The sequence below is a fragment of the Harpia harpyja genome, chromosome Z, assembly GCF_026419915.1.
Source record: "Harpia harpyja isolate bHarHar1 chromosome Z, bHarHar1 primary haplotype, whole genome shotgun sequence".
Lineage (NCBI taxonomy): Eukaryota > Metazoa > Chordata > Aves > Accipitriformes > Accipitridae > Harpia > Harpia harpyja.
The window spans coordinates 86,008,736-86,026,876 of record NC_068969.1 but is presented as its reverse complement, the minus strand read 5'-3'; the positions used below and the strand labels follow the sequence as shown (position 1 = coordinate 86,026,876).

At 41.3% G+C, this 18,141-nt stretch overlaps 1 protein-coding gene across 4 annotated transcripts; it reads right to left on the bottom strand.

The window, feature by feature from the left end:
• Nucleotides 1-1,339: 1,339 nt before the first annotated feature.
• Nucleotides 1,340-14,061, bottom strand: AK3 (adenylate kinase 3). Of its 4 annotated transcripts, none has more exons than XM_052776286.1 (6): nt 13,742-13,883; nt 10,454-10,565; nt 9,380-9,499; nt 5,591-5,763; nt 3,064-3,182; nt 1,340-1,693 (listed from the first exon to the last, which is right to left on the bottom strand). In XM_052776286.1, exons 3-6 carry the CDS (start codon nt 9,438-9,440, stop codon nt 1,570-1,572), a joined length of 477 nt encoding a protein of 158 aa, XP_052632246.1. In that variant the 5' UTR covers nt 9,441-9,499; nt 10,454-10,565; nt 13,742-13,883; the 3' UTR covers nt 1,340-1,569. The 4 variants fall into 4 exon arrangements, with proteins under 4 accessions (XP_052632246.1, XP_052632245.1, XP_052632247.1 ...); XM_052776285.1 differs by having other exon boundaries at nt 10,454-10,613; nt 13,742-13,864; XM_052776287.1 differs by lacking the exon at nt 13,742-13,883 and adding an exon at nt 13,417-13,605.
• Nucleotides 14,062-18,141: the final 4,080 nt, after the last annotated feature.

Below are 18,141 nucleotides of genomic sequence, written 5' to 3'. Positions count from 1 at the left end.
AAATAAGCAGCACATCAGGGCTTCTCACTGTAATGTGGTAGCTACTGTTTTCTAATCGTGACTTTTTTTTAAAGAAGTGTATCTCTAAACTCGGTCTACAGCCTCCATATAGACATTTCTGAAGATGAAAGCACAAGTGGTCAGCCTTTTGGGAAGCTTTCTTTAAAATGTAAGGAGAGCTGCTTGCAGTGATAGTTGCTGCCCATATTGTTCATTTATAGTAATGGGAAAGCTTTACAAATTCTACAATGACCATCCTTTTTAGACTCAAATGTGTCTCAATATTGATAATGCTACAACTACACATGCAAATGTAGTCTGAGGTATGTCAGCACCACAGCTCTGTAGTTGTTTACAGTCACTGCAAAAGGAGATTGGGATTTGCACTAGTTGGACACAGCTACTTCAGATGTTGCCTAGATGGAGTTGTTTGTTTCTCAGATTTTGCTGACTCTTCTGGAAACTCTCAATCTGGTGAGCATAAAAAAAGGGCCAGGGGAGTTCACTGAAAAATAGCAATGTCTGCATTACCTAGACTGCTAAAAGGTGTGGCCTGTGGAGGTTTGTAACTCCAGTTATCTAGAGAATAAATAAATACAAGAGCTGGTCAGAGAAATGAATTAGTTGTATGAACTGGTGAAAACCAGTCCAATTGCTACAATAAAACTTGCTACAGTAATATGACAATGTTAATAATTTGACCACTGGGAGTCCTGGCACTGGCATCAATGAGCAGTTGTTTTTTCAAAGGTAGTAGAAGAGACACATTCACTAGTCAAGATCATCTAGCTACAAACTTAGCAGATTACATTCAATCTGTTCAGTACTTGCTGTCTTTTTACTAATAAAGTCTTACACAGCTGCACAAAGACAGAGGCTTTACCAAAGGTGTTGCACGTCATTGAAACTCCATTTCTCATGCCTGCAAGATAGCTGCTCTGAGGGCAGAAATATAAACATGGTAATAAGGCCAATCATCCAAGCAAGTGTTAAGGGTAATTTAAGCCCAGCAAAAAGTTCAACTAACATCTGTGCAAGCAAAGCTAAAAGAAGGTGACTGTTGTCCCTAAGATCAATCTATATGTATGCCAGTTCTGGTCTGAAATGTCTTTCTACAGAGTGGTGGTCATGGTTCCCACAGCTTCTGGCTGGCCTCAACTAATCCCATATTCAAGAAACATGCTTTCATGTCTTTGTCATTGCTTCACACTACATTTCATGAGCAAGTAAATCAATCTATGTGCTTTGTAATTAAGTTGTATTCTGCAATGTGTTTCTTCCACCAGTCAATATTTGCAAACATAAATATTTTCTGAATAAGAGACATGAGAGTAGCTGCTTTTGTTGAAGTCAGTTACTATATTATAAAAATTAGGTATATTTAATATAAAAAAATACAGCATTAAAGTGAGAACCACAGGCAACAAAGTTTTATCATAATGTAAGTTAATGACAACATTAGACTTGTAATTATTGATCAGTCTGGTGGACTAAAGAGAAATCCTTGACTGCTGAATCTCATGTAATCAAGTGTGAGCTATGACAGATAAGCAGAAGTTAGACCTATTTTCACCTGGGAGTGGCAGCATCTTTCTGGCTCACATCTGGCAACTTGGTTTGGAGGAAAGCATAGATATGTGGCCAGATCTTATTGGTTTCTGTTCCAGGGAAGGATTTCAATAACCCTTTTTCCCTAAGAAAGAGAAGGAAGAAAGCATTACAGAAGTCAAATTGTTTAATTGTTCCAAGATCACCACCTCACTTTAAGATTGCCCTGGCAGGAGTGTGTAAATATGCATGTGATTTAACATCCGAGAACAGCCATAACATTGGGAGTGCAGGGTGGACATGCATTACTGCGTTCCTCAGAGTGAGCTATTGGCCACATCAGTTCACAAAACTGACAGCTGTCCACAGAGTACTTAATAACAAACTATGAAGTGTAAAAATAAGAAGCAGCAATGCAGTCATATAGCACATGCTATACAGCAGTCATCTAAACAACTGTGATTAACCCAGGTATCGTAAAGTTACACTTCGAGGATCAAAGAAGGTGCATCAGAGCAAGCAAGTGAACCAGGCACAATCGAGTTATTCTGAATTAATTCTAGTAGCTAGTTATATCTGTGAAGTATGTTGTTATCAATAATAACAATATCTTAGGCCTACGTCTTACTGTGGTGCTTTGAGGCATTTTCACTTCAGAAAACTATCAAAGTCAGGAAAATCGTTGTCAATCCAGAAAAACTCCTTTAAAACTTAACTGCCCCAAAGACAGAGCTTCTAATCTTCTGCTCAACAGTTTTGGTAGAGCATAATGAAGGGTGGTGAATATGGAGATAGAGGAAGGACAGTCACTTCAGGATGTTGTCAGAGTCTGATTTCTTTGTCTAGGCAAGATAAGACTACAAAACTCTACATGGTGACCTACTATTATCTATAGATTAGCACTGTGATATTTGCAGCTTTACATTAAGAGAAACTTTGTGTATAATTTGGGGTTTTAAAAGAACTAATAATTTGTTATTCCACAGTGCAAATGGCAGTATGGTCAAATACCTACTTATTCCCAAAGAGTCTCACTAGCTGTGCCTGTGACAGTCCTGTTCTTAGAACAGCCACTTTCAAATCCTTATTAACAGTTTTTCTGTTGCGTATCACTTCTGGACCCCTTGTTAGAAGGGCTTCTACTTACACATCCAGAAGAGAAAATACTGTTAAATCTTCCAAAAAAAGGAACTGTCTCTGTTACCTTACTAACCAGAGCTATGTTGCTCAGAACAGTACTATAATGTATTGAATAATGCCTAGCGCTCTTCGTAAAGCCAAATATGGCTGCAGTGAAAGGCTCTTCGGCTAAGCAGGCTTGTGAAGAGGTTTCACACAACAGTGGAAAACTTATTCATTTTACTGAGTTGATTTCTTACTGAGTTGATGAAAGATACACTGCTGCTCATACCACATTCACTGCTGCAATATCTCTGTAACTGAAGAGATCTGTTCCCCTCTACGCTAACGTGGAAGAGGCTTTTAGAATGTGGAAGAATAGATTTTACTACTTACCGATAATATTCTAGAACAGGTTTTGTTTGTGCATCATAAGCCTGCAGCCTCTTGGTAACTGTTTCTGGCTTATCATCATCACGCTGAACAAGTGGCTCTCCAGTAATATCATCAATGCCCTAATTATGGTTAAAAGCAAATATACTGGTGTATATTTCTTATTTCTGTTTGTTTTGTGTAATTTTCTTTTTAAATTATGATCAGTTTGCAGTTAGTCAAGGTGTAGATTTCTGCTTATAAAGAGAAGGGCTACTGCCAATATCTTATCTGGATTATAAGCAGCTGACTATCCAGTAAAACAGTCCATCAGTTAAAATTATTTTCTCAGTATTTGCAATGAACATCAGGTCATTAGTAACTTGACTGATTTGTCCTCTGGAACATTCGTTGAATATAGGAAATATGTAGACAAAACCTTCATATATGAGGGAGAACAATATTGTTGGTAATATGTTCTTGCATAACAAGAAACAAGCAAGAGACCAACAGGACCTCTGGGAATACTGAAATGGGGAAAGGAGTTAATGGCCCTTTAGTTTTAAGTCACAAAATGGAAGAGTTATCATTTAGCAACAGCTGTACAATAAATGGCATAAAAGCCAGCTGAAGTTTTTGTAGGCTTCAGTAAACAGAGGTAGGGACCAAATGCGTGAACTATGATAGCTCCTACTTCACTGCACATTTCACCTCCAATTTACTGAAGTGCTTTAAGTGATTACAGAGCTTTTAAGCCTTGAAACCAGCAATGACTGAAGAAATTGCTGACCACTGGCATGTCTTATGAAGGACTAGCTAGTGGCATAAAAGTTGGCTCCTTCTTAGGTGCATTGAATCATTGTGCATCTAAGGACAGAATATGACCCACCACAGATACAAGTGACTCTGTGCTCCTTCATACATATTAATTAAATCCTCAAGAATTTTTATTTTCCCTAAAGACAAGTTTAATTTGACATTTGGAGTGGAAACATGAGTGATCTTGCAAGTACAAAGCCAATTAGACCACAAAAATATTTTCCTTTCCTACTTGCGTTCTGGCAGTTTCAGAAAATAAGTAACCGTCAATGTTCAGTAAGCTTCTCTGTTCCAGAAGTTCTTCTCATACTGAACCCAAAACACAGCACTATGCCAGCTACTAGGAAGAAAGTTAACTCTATCCCAGCCAAAACCAGGACAGGAATGTGTGAAGAATATCTGTTCCAGAACATCTGTATCATATCAGAGATGGATTTATATGGTCAAACTTACCTTGTTTACATAATACAATAATTTAAAACACTCAAGTTTTCCTTTCTAGCACCTGTGCAGACAGCCATCCTAGTGCCTTCATTGTATCTATCAAGTATTGAGCCTTCAGCCTTGCATTAACTCTAAAGCCATCATCTTTTGGTTCTGTTGAGTAAGTAAACATTTTGCAGGTCTATTAGATAACACAGACAACTGTATTTCAGCTGTTCAGCTCCATTCCATGGTTTCACTTAAAAATTGCAATCTACTTTACATGTTGTGATATGCCTGCTTATTAGTAGAAGGTAGAGTGGAGTGTTCCTAATAGCAAAGCTGTTGTAGCTGAAGCCCACTCTTTGCTAGGTCTGATAATTCTGTGTTGCAGCTTGCCTATGCTCTTCTGCAATTAAAAATAATCATGACTTAAACTACCATATTTTAAACAATACAGTGTTTCCAGTTGCTCACTTCCAGTGCTTAACTGCTATTTCAGCTGGCCTCTTTTCCTGCAACACTGAAGTCCGAAAACTACAAGGCCTGCCATACTTCTGATGTGACTTAATAGAGCTTCCAGGTGAAATGTGATGCCACAACAGGTATTTAGAATTAAGGATGAAATACAGCTTAAGTTGAGTTGCACTAAGGCTAATCTGAGTTCCTCAAAAATCTTAAAGTAACAATGTATGATCATTATCTTCAAGTTTACCATTCCTTTTTAGGATATCTCAAGCCATAACCTCTTTGATCTGTTGAGAAGCTTCCTTGATTGGCAAGTTTCTACATCTAATTTTGCAATATGACAACTGTTCCCTTGAAAATACCCACGCTGGTTAAATATAAACACAGGGAAAGCGTTAAGTGGATTCCTCTGATGATTTGGTGTGCTTCCTAGATACAAAAAATGAGTCCTCTGGAGGAAGGAAAAGGAAACTACATTTTGGACTGTACAGGCTGCAAACTTGCAGAACAGGCTAAGAACACACCCAACTCCTATGCCAGTGTGCAAGACTGAGAGTATTCCAGATCAGTGAATAGCTTTAACAAGAGCGTACTAAACTCCATGGTGTTTCATTCTGCAGGGGACAAACACGTGTCCATCAGCTGGAGCTTCTACCAGGTCACTAACATACTCTCAGAGGCAGAGTGTTACCAGAAAGGTTCTGTGCTTCTAAAAGATGAAATGAGCCTTTTTCTTCTGAGCTACTGTGTTTTGCAACAACATATGCAAACAGTATTTTAATGCAATTACCAAATGCAATGCAACATTTATTTAGTGCCAACACTGACATGTATTGCTTACCTGCACTTTGGGAGGACTGAATTCAAGATTGTAGACTCTGCCACTAGCAGGGTGGATCCAACGTGCTGTGAGCCGACTTTTTATGGTCTCAAATGGCACATCTAGGTCAATCACAGTGTCTATTTGACATTCTTTATCCAGGGCTTCTGCCTGAGCAACCGTTCTGGGGAAACCTTTTTAAAGGAAACAACTCCGTAAAAATCCAAAGGCAGAGTTATAGCAAGAATTACCTGGATTCAGTCATTACAGAAAATAATTGCGAGACAGAAAAAAAAAAAAAGCATCGTCATACTGTAAAGGTTGAAGAGACATCAGATTTTCCAAATATTTTTCAGTGAGCCATGGCACTTTAACTTGTTAAACACCTCCCAGCTTCCATTTCTTCATTTCAGTTGATCATCTTCCCAAACGTGTAACAAATGCAAAAAGACCCCATACTTATATGTACTACATACCACTATATTGAATAAAAGCACTGTGTACACATTTTGAACAATATAAGCTACAGGCAGTTCACTCAGAGGTCTGGAACAACCTAGAAACATTTGTGACAACTCTTACTTCCATAGTTGTGTAAGTCTGGCTTAAGAAGGTGACCATTACAAACCTATTTTATTCAGTTGCAGTAAGCCCAATATATATACCAGAGGCTGTCGAGGATTAATTTTACATAAAACAGTAGCTTTAGAAAGAGTTCTGGAAAGTCTAGTGTATCAAACTATCCTCAGGGACAATGACTGTGAGAACACTCGGGCTGAACAGGAACCTCCCTCTTCACTTAAAAGACACTGCATTTTGCCCCATGAACTCTATGGCTCCAGTAGCATGCCTTCAAAGGCACATGTTACTACCAGAGAAATCTAGTGGAACTTAAGGCGGGGCGGGGGCGGGGGGGAACAGGACACACAACAGAGAACAAGAGGACCAAGGTCTCCACAAAGAATTTAAAATGAAAAATTGACCACAAGAACTTTAGCGGTCAAAGGTACTGCAGAACATGCTATTGCACTACTGATTCACTGCAATAATACCTCTACCCACAAAGCTCTTGCACAGTCTCGTGTTCTTCAGTAGCTTGTAATTTTCATCATACTATACAAGTAAACTTCTCCACAAAGGCAAGTACTGATAGATACAAACTTAAGAAACTCTTCCTTATGTAACATTGGTTGATGAGTCCATTGCCTGAGTAAGGAACTTGCCAAGAACTAGCCTTAAAACAGAAAAAAAACATTTTATGGTCTTAAGGCTTCTATGTCTTGTCTAACACATCACAAAAGGAAAGAGCTGATTAACTTAGACCAAGCTCTTGCTTGTGCATTAAGTCCGATGTACCTGGTTTGCATCACAGTTATCAACTGCCCTCATCCTATTTCTCTCACATTGACATTATCTCATGGAAGTGCTTCTAAATGTTATGAGCAGAGGGAAAGCCAGGACTCCAGCACTGCTGTTCTTTCTTACTATTGACAAGCTAGTCAGCCACCACACATCTTAGTTATGCAGCTGGAAAATGAGTTTGCTTTGGGACTCAGTAATGAGAAACTTCCTCAACAAACTAAAGTGCTTTTACAAAAGCATTTCATTGAAACTGAACCAGCATTTGCTGCTGTCATGGTTTAAACCCAGCCAGCAACTTGGCACCACGCAGCTGCTCACTCACTCCCCCCTCCCAGTGGGATGGGGGGGGAAATTGAAAAAAAAAAAAGTAAAACTTGTGGGTTGAGATAAGAATGATTTAATAACTAAAGTAAAATAAAATGTAATACTAACAATAATAATAACAACATATAATAGTAATAGTAATGAAAAGAAATATATGAAAAAAAAAAAAAACAAAAAACAAGAAAAGACAAGTAATGCACAGTGCAGTTGCTCACCACGTGCTGACTGATGCCTGAGCAGCAATCCACCCCTCCTGGCCAAGTCCCCCCAGTTTATATACTGAGCATGACGTTCTACAATATGGAATATCCCTTTGGCTAGTATCGGGTCAGCTGTCCTGGCCGCGTTCCATCCCTGCTTCTTGTACATCTGCTTGCTGGCAGAGCATGGGAAACTGAAAAATCCTTAACTAGATCCTAAGTGCTGCTTAGCAACAACAAAGACGTCGGTGTGTTATCAACATTATTCTCACACTAAATCCAAAACACACTGTACCAGCTACTAAGAAGAAAATTAACTATCCCAGCTGAAACCAGGACAGCTGCATACAGTGTTTTCTCGATACCAAAAAAAATAATCTACAAGATGTGATGAATTATGAAGAATCCAGGAACCCAGAGAAAAGTGCCCCAATTATACAGCACACAAATCTAAGCAGATCATACCCATACACACACGACTTGGACTGCTACATCTGCTATGACTCTAGAAGCCAGCCTATCATAAGGCAGTGGAAATGGGTATTTGGCTAAGTAAGCATACAAGAAGCTCAGCAACTCTATTTAGTTTGACCTAGCTGACCTCAGCTATTTGTTCTGAGTTGCAGTTATCAATCTGAAGACTTTCTGCTTAACATATTTCAACAGAACAGTATTGTTCCTACAGAGCCGATTATGCCAGAGCTATCCCTAGTGTAATTCACTGAGTCTCATTACAAATGCTGATGCAGGCAAAATTTCTGCTCCAAAAGTTTAAAGAAGGCAGCATGCTAACATGCAGCAGAAATTGATTTATTCTCTTACAGCCTCCACACCATCTTCCTGTTAAGAGTTGCCACTGTGCCTAGCTATACCGCTACACATCCAGATCCAGAAGGCTGGAACTGTGTGTACACAGGACCTGGAACTAAAGAAAAAAAAAATCTGCAGCTCTTTCCCTTATTGGTTAGGTTTCATTGTGCTGTTCACTGTGGGAATTAAGCCTTTGTCTTCACTAAGGAGGAACATAATCGTGACTAAAGCCACCAGAACAGATCACTGTACTAGAAGCAATTATAATAAAGCACTAAGGGACAGAAAGCACTGTGGATTTCTCACTCCCTCTGAATAAAAAGCCACACCAACAACTTTTTAGTTTTATCTACTGAGGCAGGTTGTGACTAGAATCCGAAAAAGCACACATCCAGCCTAGACACTATCTTTGTGCTGCGCATCCAACTGTACTCCCACGGGCTGGGGTAACGAGCCAGTCAGTTCATGAAGACAGCGGCAAATGCATTTTCTCTCTACTGTGAATGTAGAAGCAATGAGCTTACGCTGCAGAATTGCAGAACATTTCACTCTAGAGAACAGAACCAAAGAGCAAATGAAAGATACCTTTTAGAGCACTTAAGCAGTGTTTTTGTTAGTGATTTATTACACAGTGCACTGCTGCAGAACTTGCTTTCCATACTTGCCTTGTTGCTGCATCACATACCTACCTTTCTATTTAAAGAATTCCTCAGCCCCATTCTTCAAAGTGTTCCATTCCCCAAGGACTTTAACAAGAAAAGGCTTTAAAAAAAAGCAACTTCTCGTGTATTTTAAAGGGGGAATAAAGCATAAGAATTACCACAATTGCCAGTTCTGAAATTTTACTGGAGTGTTGAACTACCCTTTTCAACATGAATTAAACATCCCTGTAAAGCTCTGAAGGTGGGATGCAACCAAAGCATTTTACAGCCAAAGAACCTGGGGCAGACTGGCTGCTGAATGTTTCACAAGCAGCTGGCAACAAATACTGTCCAGTTACTACGACTCAAGGATGGCTACTGGAGTGTAGCTAACCACAAGCAACCAAAGCACTCCAAGCTTTCCAGTGCAGATTTTCTTTCCATATGTAGTGATATCCAATATGCTGACTTACCATCCAACAGCCAGTTGTACCGATCTAGACCTTTTAGCTCATTCAGCATCAGTCGTGTCATGATGTCATCTGGAATAAGCCGTCCTTGATCAATGTAGGACTTGGCAAGGATTCCAACTTCTGTGAAAGTAAAAGGAGTCACACTACACTATCTCTGACCTCCAGCAAGCGAAAAAAAGCCCACAAGCCCTCAAAAAATTTGTTTTGATCGGGATGGCGCAGAACCGTAAAGTTGTAAACAAGACAGTATGCTTGCTGAAATTCAAAACAGATGATCAGTTAGGATCTGATCATGCAAATATGCATCAGATTAATTTGATAGGTCTATAGTTCCACGGATGGCAACAGGGTATTCAGCACACCTCTATCCCCACACCCTCTGAATAGTACTAGTAAGTATTTGAAGTATTAGGTCCCCAAAACTAAAATCAGGAGAGGCCATTAGGTAAAAGAGTCTTCAAAAGAAGCAATGTAAAGGATAAAAGTTCATTAAGATACCAGCCCTGAGATTTCCTGTCAAGAAAGTTATCTTCTCAGTTTAGTGACTAGTTATTAACTTATGACTTCACTACGAAGAGAAACGCCTTTGGTATTTAAAAGAGCAGTATGCAGTGGGACACGCTTGCCAGATAATGTATTTTTACGATTTCTAGAGTTACAAGAGGATGTTTATAGATGTTGTAAACTATTTATGGGACCACACAGACACTAGTATTTTCCCATGGAACTGACTAACCTTTAATACCAGTTATTTAGCCTACTGGCTCGCTAAAATGCCATTCACGCATCATAGTTCTGGATATCATGCCATGCTTCTACATGACAGGTGGCAGCATACCGTACCTCACCCAAATCATGGGTATAGCTGGGAAGAAATTAATTTGCCTGGGTTGTGTCCTAGAGCACAAAGTCTCCGTGGCCTTTGTTTATAAAACAATTACCCAATTATGTAAGTCACCCAGAATAGCAGCTAGATTGGTTTTATTATGTATCTGCAGAAGCCTTTACTTGCAGCCAATTCAGATCTAGGTACAGTAAACTAAACAGAAGAGAAAACGGGATGGACTGACATACCAACACAAGATATAACCACTTTCAGCAGAAAGCAATGAAGAATGCCACTCCCATCACTTGACGCAGGATTGGAATGTGCAATAGTACAGAGGCCCTTTTTCAGACGAGGCAACTGAAAAGCAATAGATGTCCTCAAGTAATGCAAAGAGTCGCTTTGGTGCTGAAAAAAAAGTAAGTAACAAAGGGAAAATTTCCCCTTATTGGACGTTCACATCTAGAGTCAAGCTTTGAAAAGTTTGAAGGCCATTTAGAAATAGGCACTATGCACCTTGGTCACATTTCAAATAATCCTCACAATGTGGAAGAGTCAGACTCTGGTGCTGGAGTCCTCCAGCACATGACGAACTGGAAAGAAGGTGACAGTCTGCCTGGGTATAAAGTGTCTATTCTTTTCCCTACCTCCCTTCTTCGAGGTCAGCAAGTCATACCTCTTTTACTATTCTAGTGAGTGCACTTTGAAATATGTACCCTGCAAAAGTAGGCTGGGAGGAGGAATAAATTATGTCTAGATAGTTTAATGTGTACTTGATGCTTGGATCTGTTACTGATTTACACTGAAACATTGCTCTAGCCACAATGATCTAAGAATATGTGCAAGGCAAGGTTGACAGAGGACAGTACTAACTGTTGGAAAGACAGATGAGCTTTTGGACCCAGAGAGGTTTGGAGTATAGCAAGCTGTAAGGTCCTATTATTAGACCAACAGAGCTGGAAACACGCTGCCTCTCTCTACAAACCTCAGGTCCCTTGGAAAGTCACTATTACAGAACAAAAAATTAGGCACAACTGTACCCAAATAGTTGTATGTTAGGATGAAAAGTTTGTATACTGGACCATAGCTGCCACCTTTTTTTTTTTTTCTTTCTTTCCCCCCTTGTTTTTGCAGGCAGGATTTTGTGAGGTTTTGTTGTTTTTATTTTGCTCTGGTTTTTTTCAGCTTGGGTCTGAAACCACTACAGGCATGGCAATCTTTGGAATTAAAAGCAACATGGGTTTCTTTCCTCTCTAGGTGATAACAGGTATCCATGTTTCATGTATTGCAAAAGATTGGCATGTCCTAACCACATTACAGCAAACAAGCTCTAGCCACATTCAGACAACAGGTTGCTTAGCACTAGAGAGGTGGTCACGGACTGTCCACTCTCCAAAGCAGCAGAATGTGGTAGTAACTGCAAATTGCTAAGGATGCTCACATGTTCAACAGGACTTTTCAACAAAGTCCATTTTCACAAGACAGCAAATGCCAAAAATGGCACCATGTAACTGTTGTTAGTTATATTTAATTTTCCAAGTGTTTTAACTGCCCAACTTAGCCTAACACAGTTCCCAAAGAATTTGGAATTGCAGGACTCTTCTATTATAATCAAAACTTATAAACTCTTTGCCTCAACTAAACTTGTCAAAGCTCTCCGAGTTGCCTCTCAGTCTCTCTCCCTCCTTCAGCGTACTACGCACCCCTGCTACCTCAGTGTTGATCTCAATCCTTTGGAGACCATTTCTGCAATGAGTGACTCGCTTTCAAAATTAACAGAGCTTCATCTGGGTTAATTAGTGAATGAAAAACTCTGTAGCAGATTCCTATAACTTCTACGCTAGCTAATTCAGAGCAAACCTCATCATCTCTTACACCCTCCACTGGCTTCTCTCCTCACATTCAAGGTTTAATGCATCTGCTACACTTTCATTTCACATCTTGGTTCTCCTTCACATTCTTTCATCTGTCCAACCCACCTCGAACACTTTGCCAAATCACTTTTCTTTCCACTACTTCATGGCTGCCTCCTTAAATCAAGCAATGGGGTATTTCCACTTGCAATTTCCTCTTCTCAGGCACCCTTCAGCTTGATTTTGGTGGTCTTTGATCTTACTTCTGAGACATATTGAAAACAGCACAAAACCTGAAGTATTTAGTAAATAACCTATTTCCTTAATCTTCTGCAACACCTTCCTTTCTCACTAGGTCTTACTTACACTGAAAGTTCTTAACAGCAACAATTTTGGTTTTGTGACACTTTGTAAATAAAAATTTACGCTTGTGCAATCAGACAGGAAAAGCATGAATGTGATCAGATATGCCTGCACAGGTGGTGCTCTAGCAAATATTTAACTTGTAGTTATCAACTGTAGTAAAGTCAGTCAACTAAGCCAAAGTCATTGTTCTTTGAGAGCAAACAGAATTTGTGTGAAAAGAGATGTGGAAATCACATCACATCACAATTGATTTCATAATACTGATAATTTTTCAATTTCAAACATGCTTATAAGCTTCCAAAACCTAGCTTCGGTTACCTAGCCATAATATTGCAGAAATACTTGCAGTCCTCTGCAGCTTCAAAGTGCTGGAAATAACAATACCCTCACTTCACCACATGCAACCTGAAACGGTTCTTACAAGGTTTTCGACCCCACCGTGAAGAAAAGCAGATGCGGCAGTCAGGAGGGGACCTTTCATCATTGCAAAAAACCACCAGAGGGGTTGTGGCATCTCAACAGAGAGCCAGAGGTCAGGTTACAACCATATAGTAAATATAACGCACATCATTACCTAATACAAGCAACTCTGTATGCAAACACAGACCATGCTGAAACCTAAGCACAGTATGAACTTGTCGTAGGGTAATAATAATTGAAAAAGCACAAGGTAAGCAGTTTGAAAATTTTGCCCGTTGTTTTTGGAAAGCAGCACTACAGTTATGCCTGCCAGTTCTGGAAAAGGCCTTCTAATTTTGGAATACCTGGTAACTCTAGGTGCCTCTACTCCTAGCCACCTCATGGAAATCTGAAAAAGTCTGATTGCCCAGAACCCCTCCTGTTGCCCTGCCTGTTAAAAACATGAATATTTTTCCCTTTCAAGAGAGGAGTTAACGATTAGGTGTGTGTTACAAAACAAGGAAAACGCCCGGAAAAAAAAAAACAAAAACAAAAAAAACCCTACCAAACAGATAAGCCCGGTTCACGCTTACAAAGAGGATGCCAAGTGACAGCTTTTAGAGGATCCTCGGCTGAAGCCTCGAGGCCCATCTCGGTGGCCTCTGGCCTCCAGGTAGAGCTGCCGTGAAGACGCCCAACCTCCGGGGCGGGGAGCACATATTGGTGGGACTGGGGAGCAGCAATGCCCCCAGGGACTTCCCGGACGGGGAGAGGAAGGACCGGCGGAGCGGAAGGACCGGCGTGGGGCCGGTTCCTGCGTGGGCCGGGGGGGGGGGGGGGGGGGGCGGGGCGGGGCGGGGGGCGGCCCGCCCCGGATCGTCCCCGCCGCCCCCCGCCCCGAATCGTCCCCGTTCCCACCTGTCTTCTTCTGCATGTTGTCCCTCAGGAGGTCGCCGCTGGATAGGTGCTTCATCCCGAAATGTTTGATAATCCGAGAGGAGACGGTGCCTTTCCCGGAACCCGGTGGCCCCATGATGACGACGCGCAGCAGCGGCGGCACCACCATGCTGCTGCTGCTGTTACTGCGGGCAGGGGACGGGCAGGGGACTGGGGAGGAGCACCGCCTCGGCCGCCTTTCGTAGGACCGGGGAGGGGGAGGAGGAAGACGGCGGAGGGGGTTGGAGCCGAGGCCGGTCCTGCCGGGGAGAACCAGTGGCAGCTTTTCTGGCTGTCAATCAGGGGCAGGAAGGGAAGATCCTTTACGTAAAAGCACCGGGGGCGGGGGTGTGGGGGAAGGATAATAAGCAAATCGCATTTTAGAAGGTAAAGCATCGGAGGGCGTCACTGCCCTGACTGGCCCTCACCAACCTCCCCTCAGCCCTCTGCCCAGGAGCCCCATTTCGGCTGCCCCCGGAGCCCTCAGTGCCTGCCCCAGCCGGTTCCCACTCTCCGTCCTGAGCTATCGTGAGGATTTCCCAGGCTGAGGGGACACAGGGCTCGTTGCCTGGTTCTCACCTGACGACTGCTGGGCCGCTGACACATGCTGTTGCTGTTCTGGAGATATGCTGATGGGTGTCGACCACTGTGAGCTAGAAGGGCTGCAGTGAAAAAGGGATCTCACAGAAAGCAGAGCTAAACCCAAAACATGAATGAAATTCAGCTTTCCGTTTTAAAACCTTTTTTAATTTCAATGGTTTTACAAGAGACTTGCAACAGCAACAAGAAAACAGACAAATGGACGTATGGTACTTAACAACAGTATGAAAACGGGAATATAGCTCAAAAGCTGCCTAGCCGACAAAATAAATCACCTTAACAATTAAGTAGGAAGGCACTGGCTTAGCATGGAAATCTTAGTATGAGCATAAATCTTACTACACTGAGCAATGTGAACCTCCATAACTGAACACAGTATTACCTTTATTCTAAATGCAGTAGGACAGGAAGAATGAAACATTTAGGGCTTCATGAATATTCCCAGGGCAACATCTCAGTCTGCCAAAATAGCACAGTCGTAAACAAAATTTGGCAACAAAAAGCCCTTTAAATGTTAGAAGACATACTATTCGTTTTAAGCTCCACACTTCACAGACTTCTGAAAGGTGGAAGTCCACAAAATGTGTAGAGAACATCTGAGTGTCCCTAAAGCAAACCTGTGGAAAAATGGAAGATATTATATGAAATAAATATGCAACAAATAACTAGATTTGTTAGAGAGATCATTAACCCTTATCTCCAAAGACACCATGTATAAAAAGCAGAAATAATTTATCTGCCTGTTAAAGAGGGAACCTGAGGTTCAGCCTCTCTACATGCACTGTTGAGCAGCTTGGAAAAACTCTGCAGAGGACTGCTAAAATAATCCCACTGTTGAAGACTACTTAGAAACCTGTCTGAGCTTCATAAAGGATATGCAAAGAAGGGGTAGAAGTGGATAGAAAGGCAGTTGTCTCTCACACTCACACACTCTTACTAACATATGGCCTTTGCAGAACGGAAGTGGGTACTTACAAAAAGTTATGTAGTAAAATAAATGATCGTTCCCCTCTCCTTGGCTATCTTTGCCAGACTCCAAACCTTGTCCTAGTGGTTTTCTGCAATAGTTGTGACATATTCAGAAGTGGAAAGGGAAATCATGGGAGGGTACATAGTACTGAAATAGGTCATTGGTTCATTAGTTCGTATACAATGTTTTACACAGCTATTCTGTATTTAAAAACATGCATGTGAGTTTTTTCTGCAGCTATAATTTTGATGTTTGGAACATGACATTTGCTTGCCTTCATTCAGACTTAGTTATTCATATCTTAGCACAGTAACCAATATTTAATAAATACAACTTGCATTGTATTCTGAATTAACCTGTTTCTGTTTACCGACCAGATGCCTTATTCACACATATAACATATAGGCATAAGTTAAAATGCTGACTCTTGCTCAGTGAGCTGAAGTTGCCCTCATGGTGGCTGAATAGTGATCGAAATCTTGTTTCAAACAAGTCCAAATGTTCTTTCTGATAGAGAGCCTTTCAGATTTCTCAGCATTTTTTCAAGCATAAGAAATTCTTTGAAGAGGCTTTTTAAGACTTATATTGTCAAAAGAGTTCCTGGCATGTCTTCTCCTTAGAGATCTAAATCCTTTCTTTTGAGTTTGATACAGAATTCCTTTAGTACTGTCAGGTAACTACTTCCTAAGTGTTCTATTTTATACCAAAATGGTTTCTTACATGAGAAAGAAGTTAGAGTATTATACTGACTTTGGTAGGGCATCTGACATGGTCTCCCACAGAATTTTTGTACTTTACCTGGGTGAATGGGCAGACAATTGGATGGGTGAAAAACTGGCTGGAGTCAAGGTCACAGTGTAGCGGTTAAAGTTTTGTACCCTACCCAGAAGCTGTAGTTTGTTAGGGTCTACCCTGGGACCTTGTCCTGTGTAGTATCTGTAAATAACCCCAGGGAGGAGACGGAGTGCACCCTCGTCAGCTTTGCAGGTAACGCCAAACCATGAGACCTTAGTGGACAGGCCCAAGGGCAGAGCTGCAGTTCAGCAGGATCAGGTGGGGAAATGGGCCAAGCAGGAACCTGAAGAAATTTGACAAAAAGGCAGGTGCGAAGTCCTGCACCCAGGACGCACTAACTACTTGCAACAGTACAGGCTGGGACTGACCAGCGAGGTAGCAGCTCTGCTGAAAAAGCCTGGGAGGCACTGGTGGACAGCAAGCTAAGCACAACCCAGCACGTGCCATGGCAGCAAAGGCGGCCAGTAACATCCTGGGCTATACTAACAGGAGGGTAGCCACTACATCAGGGGAAACAATTATCCCCCTTTATTAGTCACTCCGTAGACCACATCTGATTACTGTGGCCAGTGTTGGGCCCTCCAGTACAAGACAGACATCGATTAGTTGGAGCAGGTTTCGCAGAAGTGACCAAGATGGTCAGGGGCTGGAGAAGAGGCACTGCCAGAGGCTGAGGGAACCATGCTTGTTCAGCCTGGAGAGGAGAAGGGTTCAGGGGTACCTAACAGCAGCATTCTAACACCTACAGGGAGGTTACTGAGAAGGCAGGGCCAGGCTCTTTACTAAGGTGTGTGGCAGCACTCGTGCAGTCAGGCAGTGGAGCCAAAGTAGTAGGAGTCTCAGCCCTTTGAGGTTTTTTAAGACCCAACTGGATAAAGCCCTGAACAGCCCAGTCTGACCCTGATTTGGGCCACGGGTTGGACTAGAGATCTGGATCCCGCCCTGAATTAGGATGTGACGCTATATTTTTTAAACAAGCTACCCCATTCATCAGCCTTAAAAAAAAAAAAAAGGCAGCGAGTGCTTATCCAATGAAGGCTAGCATACATACACAATCTAGTTGGAAATTCTCCCTCAAAAATGTATACCATCAAAAACGTTTGAGAGTAAAGTTTTTCTTTTTTAATTAGATATAGGTTGAAATATGTAGTGTGAAATGTTAGCTTTGTTTGCCTTATAATTAAAGTTGCAAATGCATGACTTTTTACAAACCAAACGTGCACAGGTGTGATTCTTTATTTAGATTTAAGTAATGTTTTATGCTTTGCAAAGAGGGATATAACAGTATCACTTTTGTGGTGTCATTCCTACCTTTGTTAAACAGTCTAATGCATTATTCCTCCCAGAATTGCTGAGTACAGCAAATAAACACATCCATAACAGGGGTTGTCCCAAAACTCTAAGTTTCCTAGGAAATGTATGTTCTTGAGACAGAACTTTACTGTCTCTACACCAAGCTTGTTACACTCAAAACCTTATTTATGACAAAGATGAAATACACCTTATTTATAAAGTAAAAAAATTTATTCTTAGCATAATTGAAATCTTAACAGCCTTGTTCAAGAATTATTATTAATCCAGATGTAATTATTACAGAACAAGAAAGGATATGTCTATGCTGAAAAGTTTCAATAATAACAATAATACGGTTAAAATTCGTCCAACACACTTAGTTTCTACCGTTCTCCCAGTGTTGTGTTCACCCTTCTCCCCTCCTTCCCTAGACCCCAAGGTCAATGGTTTCATTCGGGGGTTACAGTGAGCAATCGGCATCTGGAGTCCTCCACCAGGAGGAACAGGATGTTCATGTTGATGGTTTCTTCTTCCTCGCTCTAGAGTCCACTTGGAGTTATTTTTGTATGCTTGCTAACGCACTTTCACACCTTGCTCTTTCTTCACTAGTCTGCAGCTCCACATTACATCTGAGTTTACTATATCCAGTGCCTTCCACATACATTATTAGGTAGTTTCTTTGTCTTCTTTGCTACCCCTAAAAACAGTTGTGTCCAGCTCCATG

Bases quoted from the DNA above. Each gene is read 5' to 3' on its own strand.
- AK3 (XM_052776283.1), bottom strand. From the start codon at position 13,889: ATGGTGGTGCCGCCGCTGCTGCGCGTCGTCATCATGGGGCCACCGGGT. The intron at 9,500-13,741 runs GTGGGAACGGGG...TTACTTTCACAG, and splicing joins CAACATGCAGAAGAAGACAG to AAGTTGGAATCCTTGCCAAG. The intron at 5,764-9,379 runs GTAAGTCAGCAT...TCCTTTAAAAAG, and splicing joins GTACAACTGGCTGTTGGATG to GTTTCCCCAGAACGGTTGCT.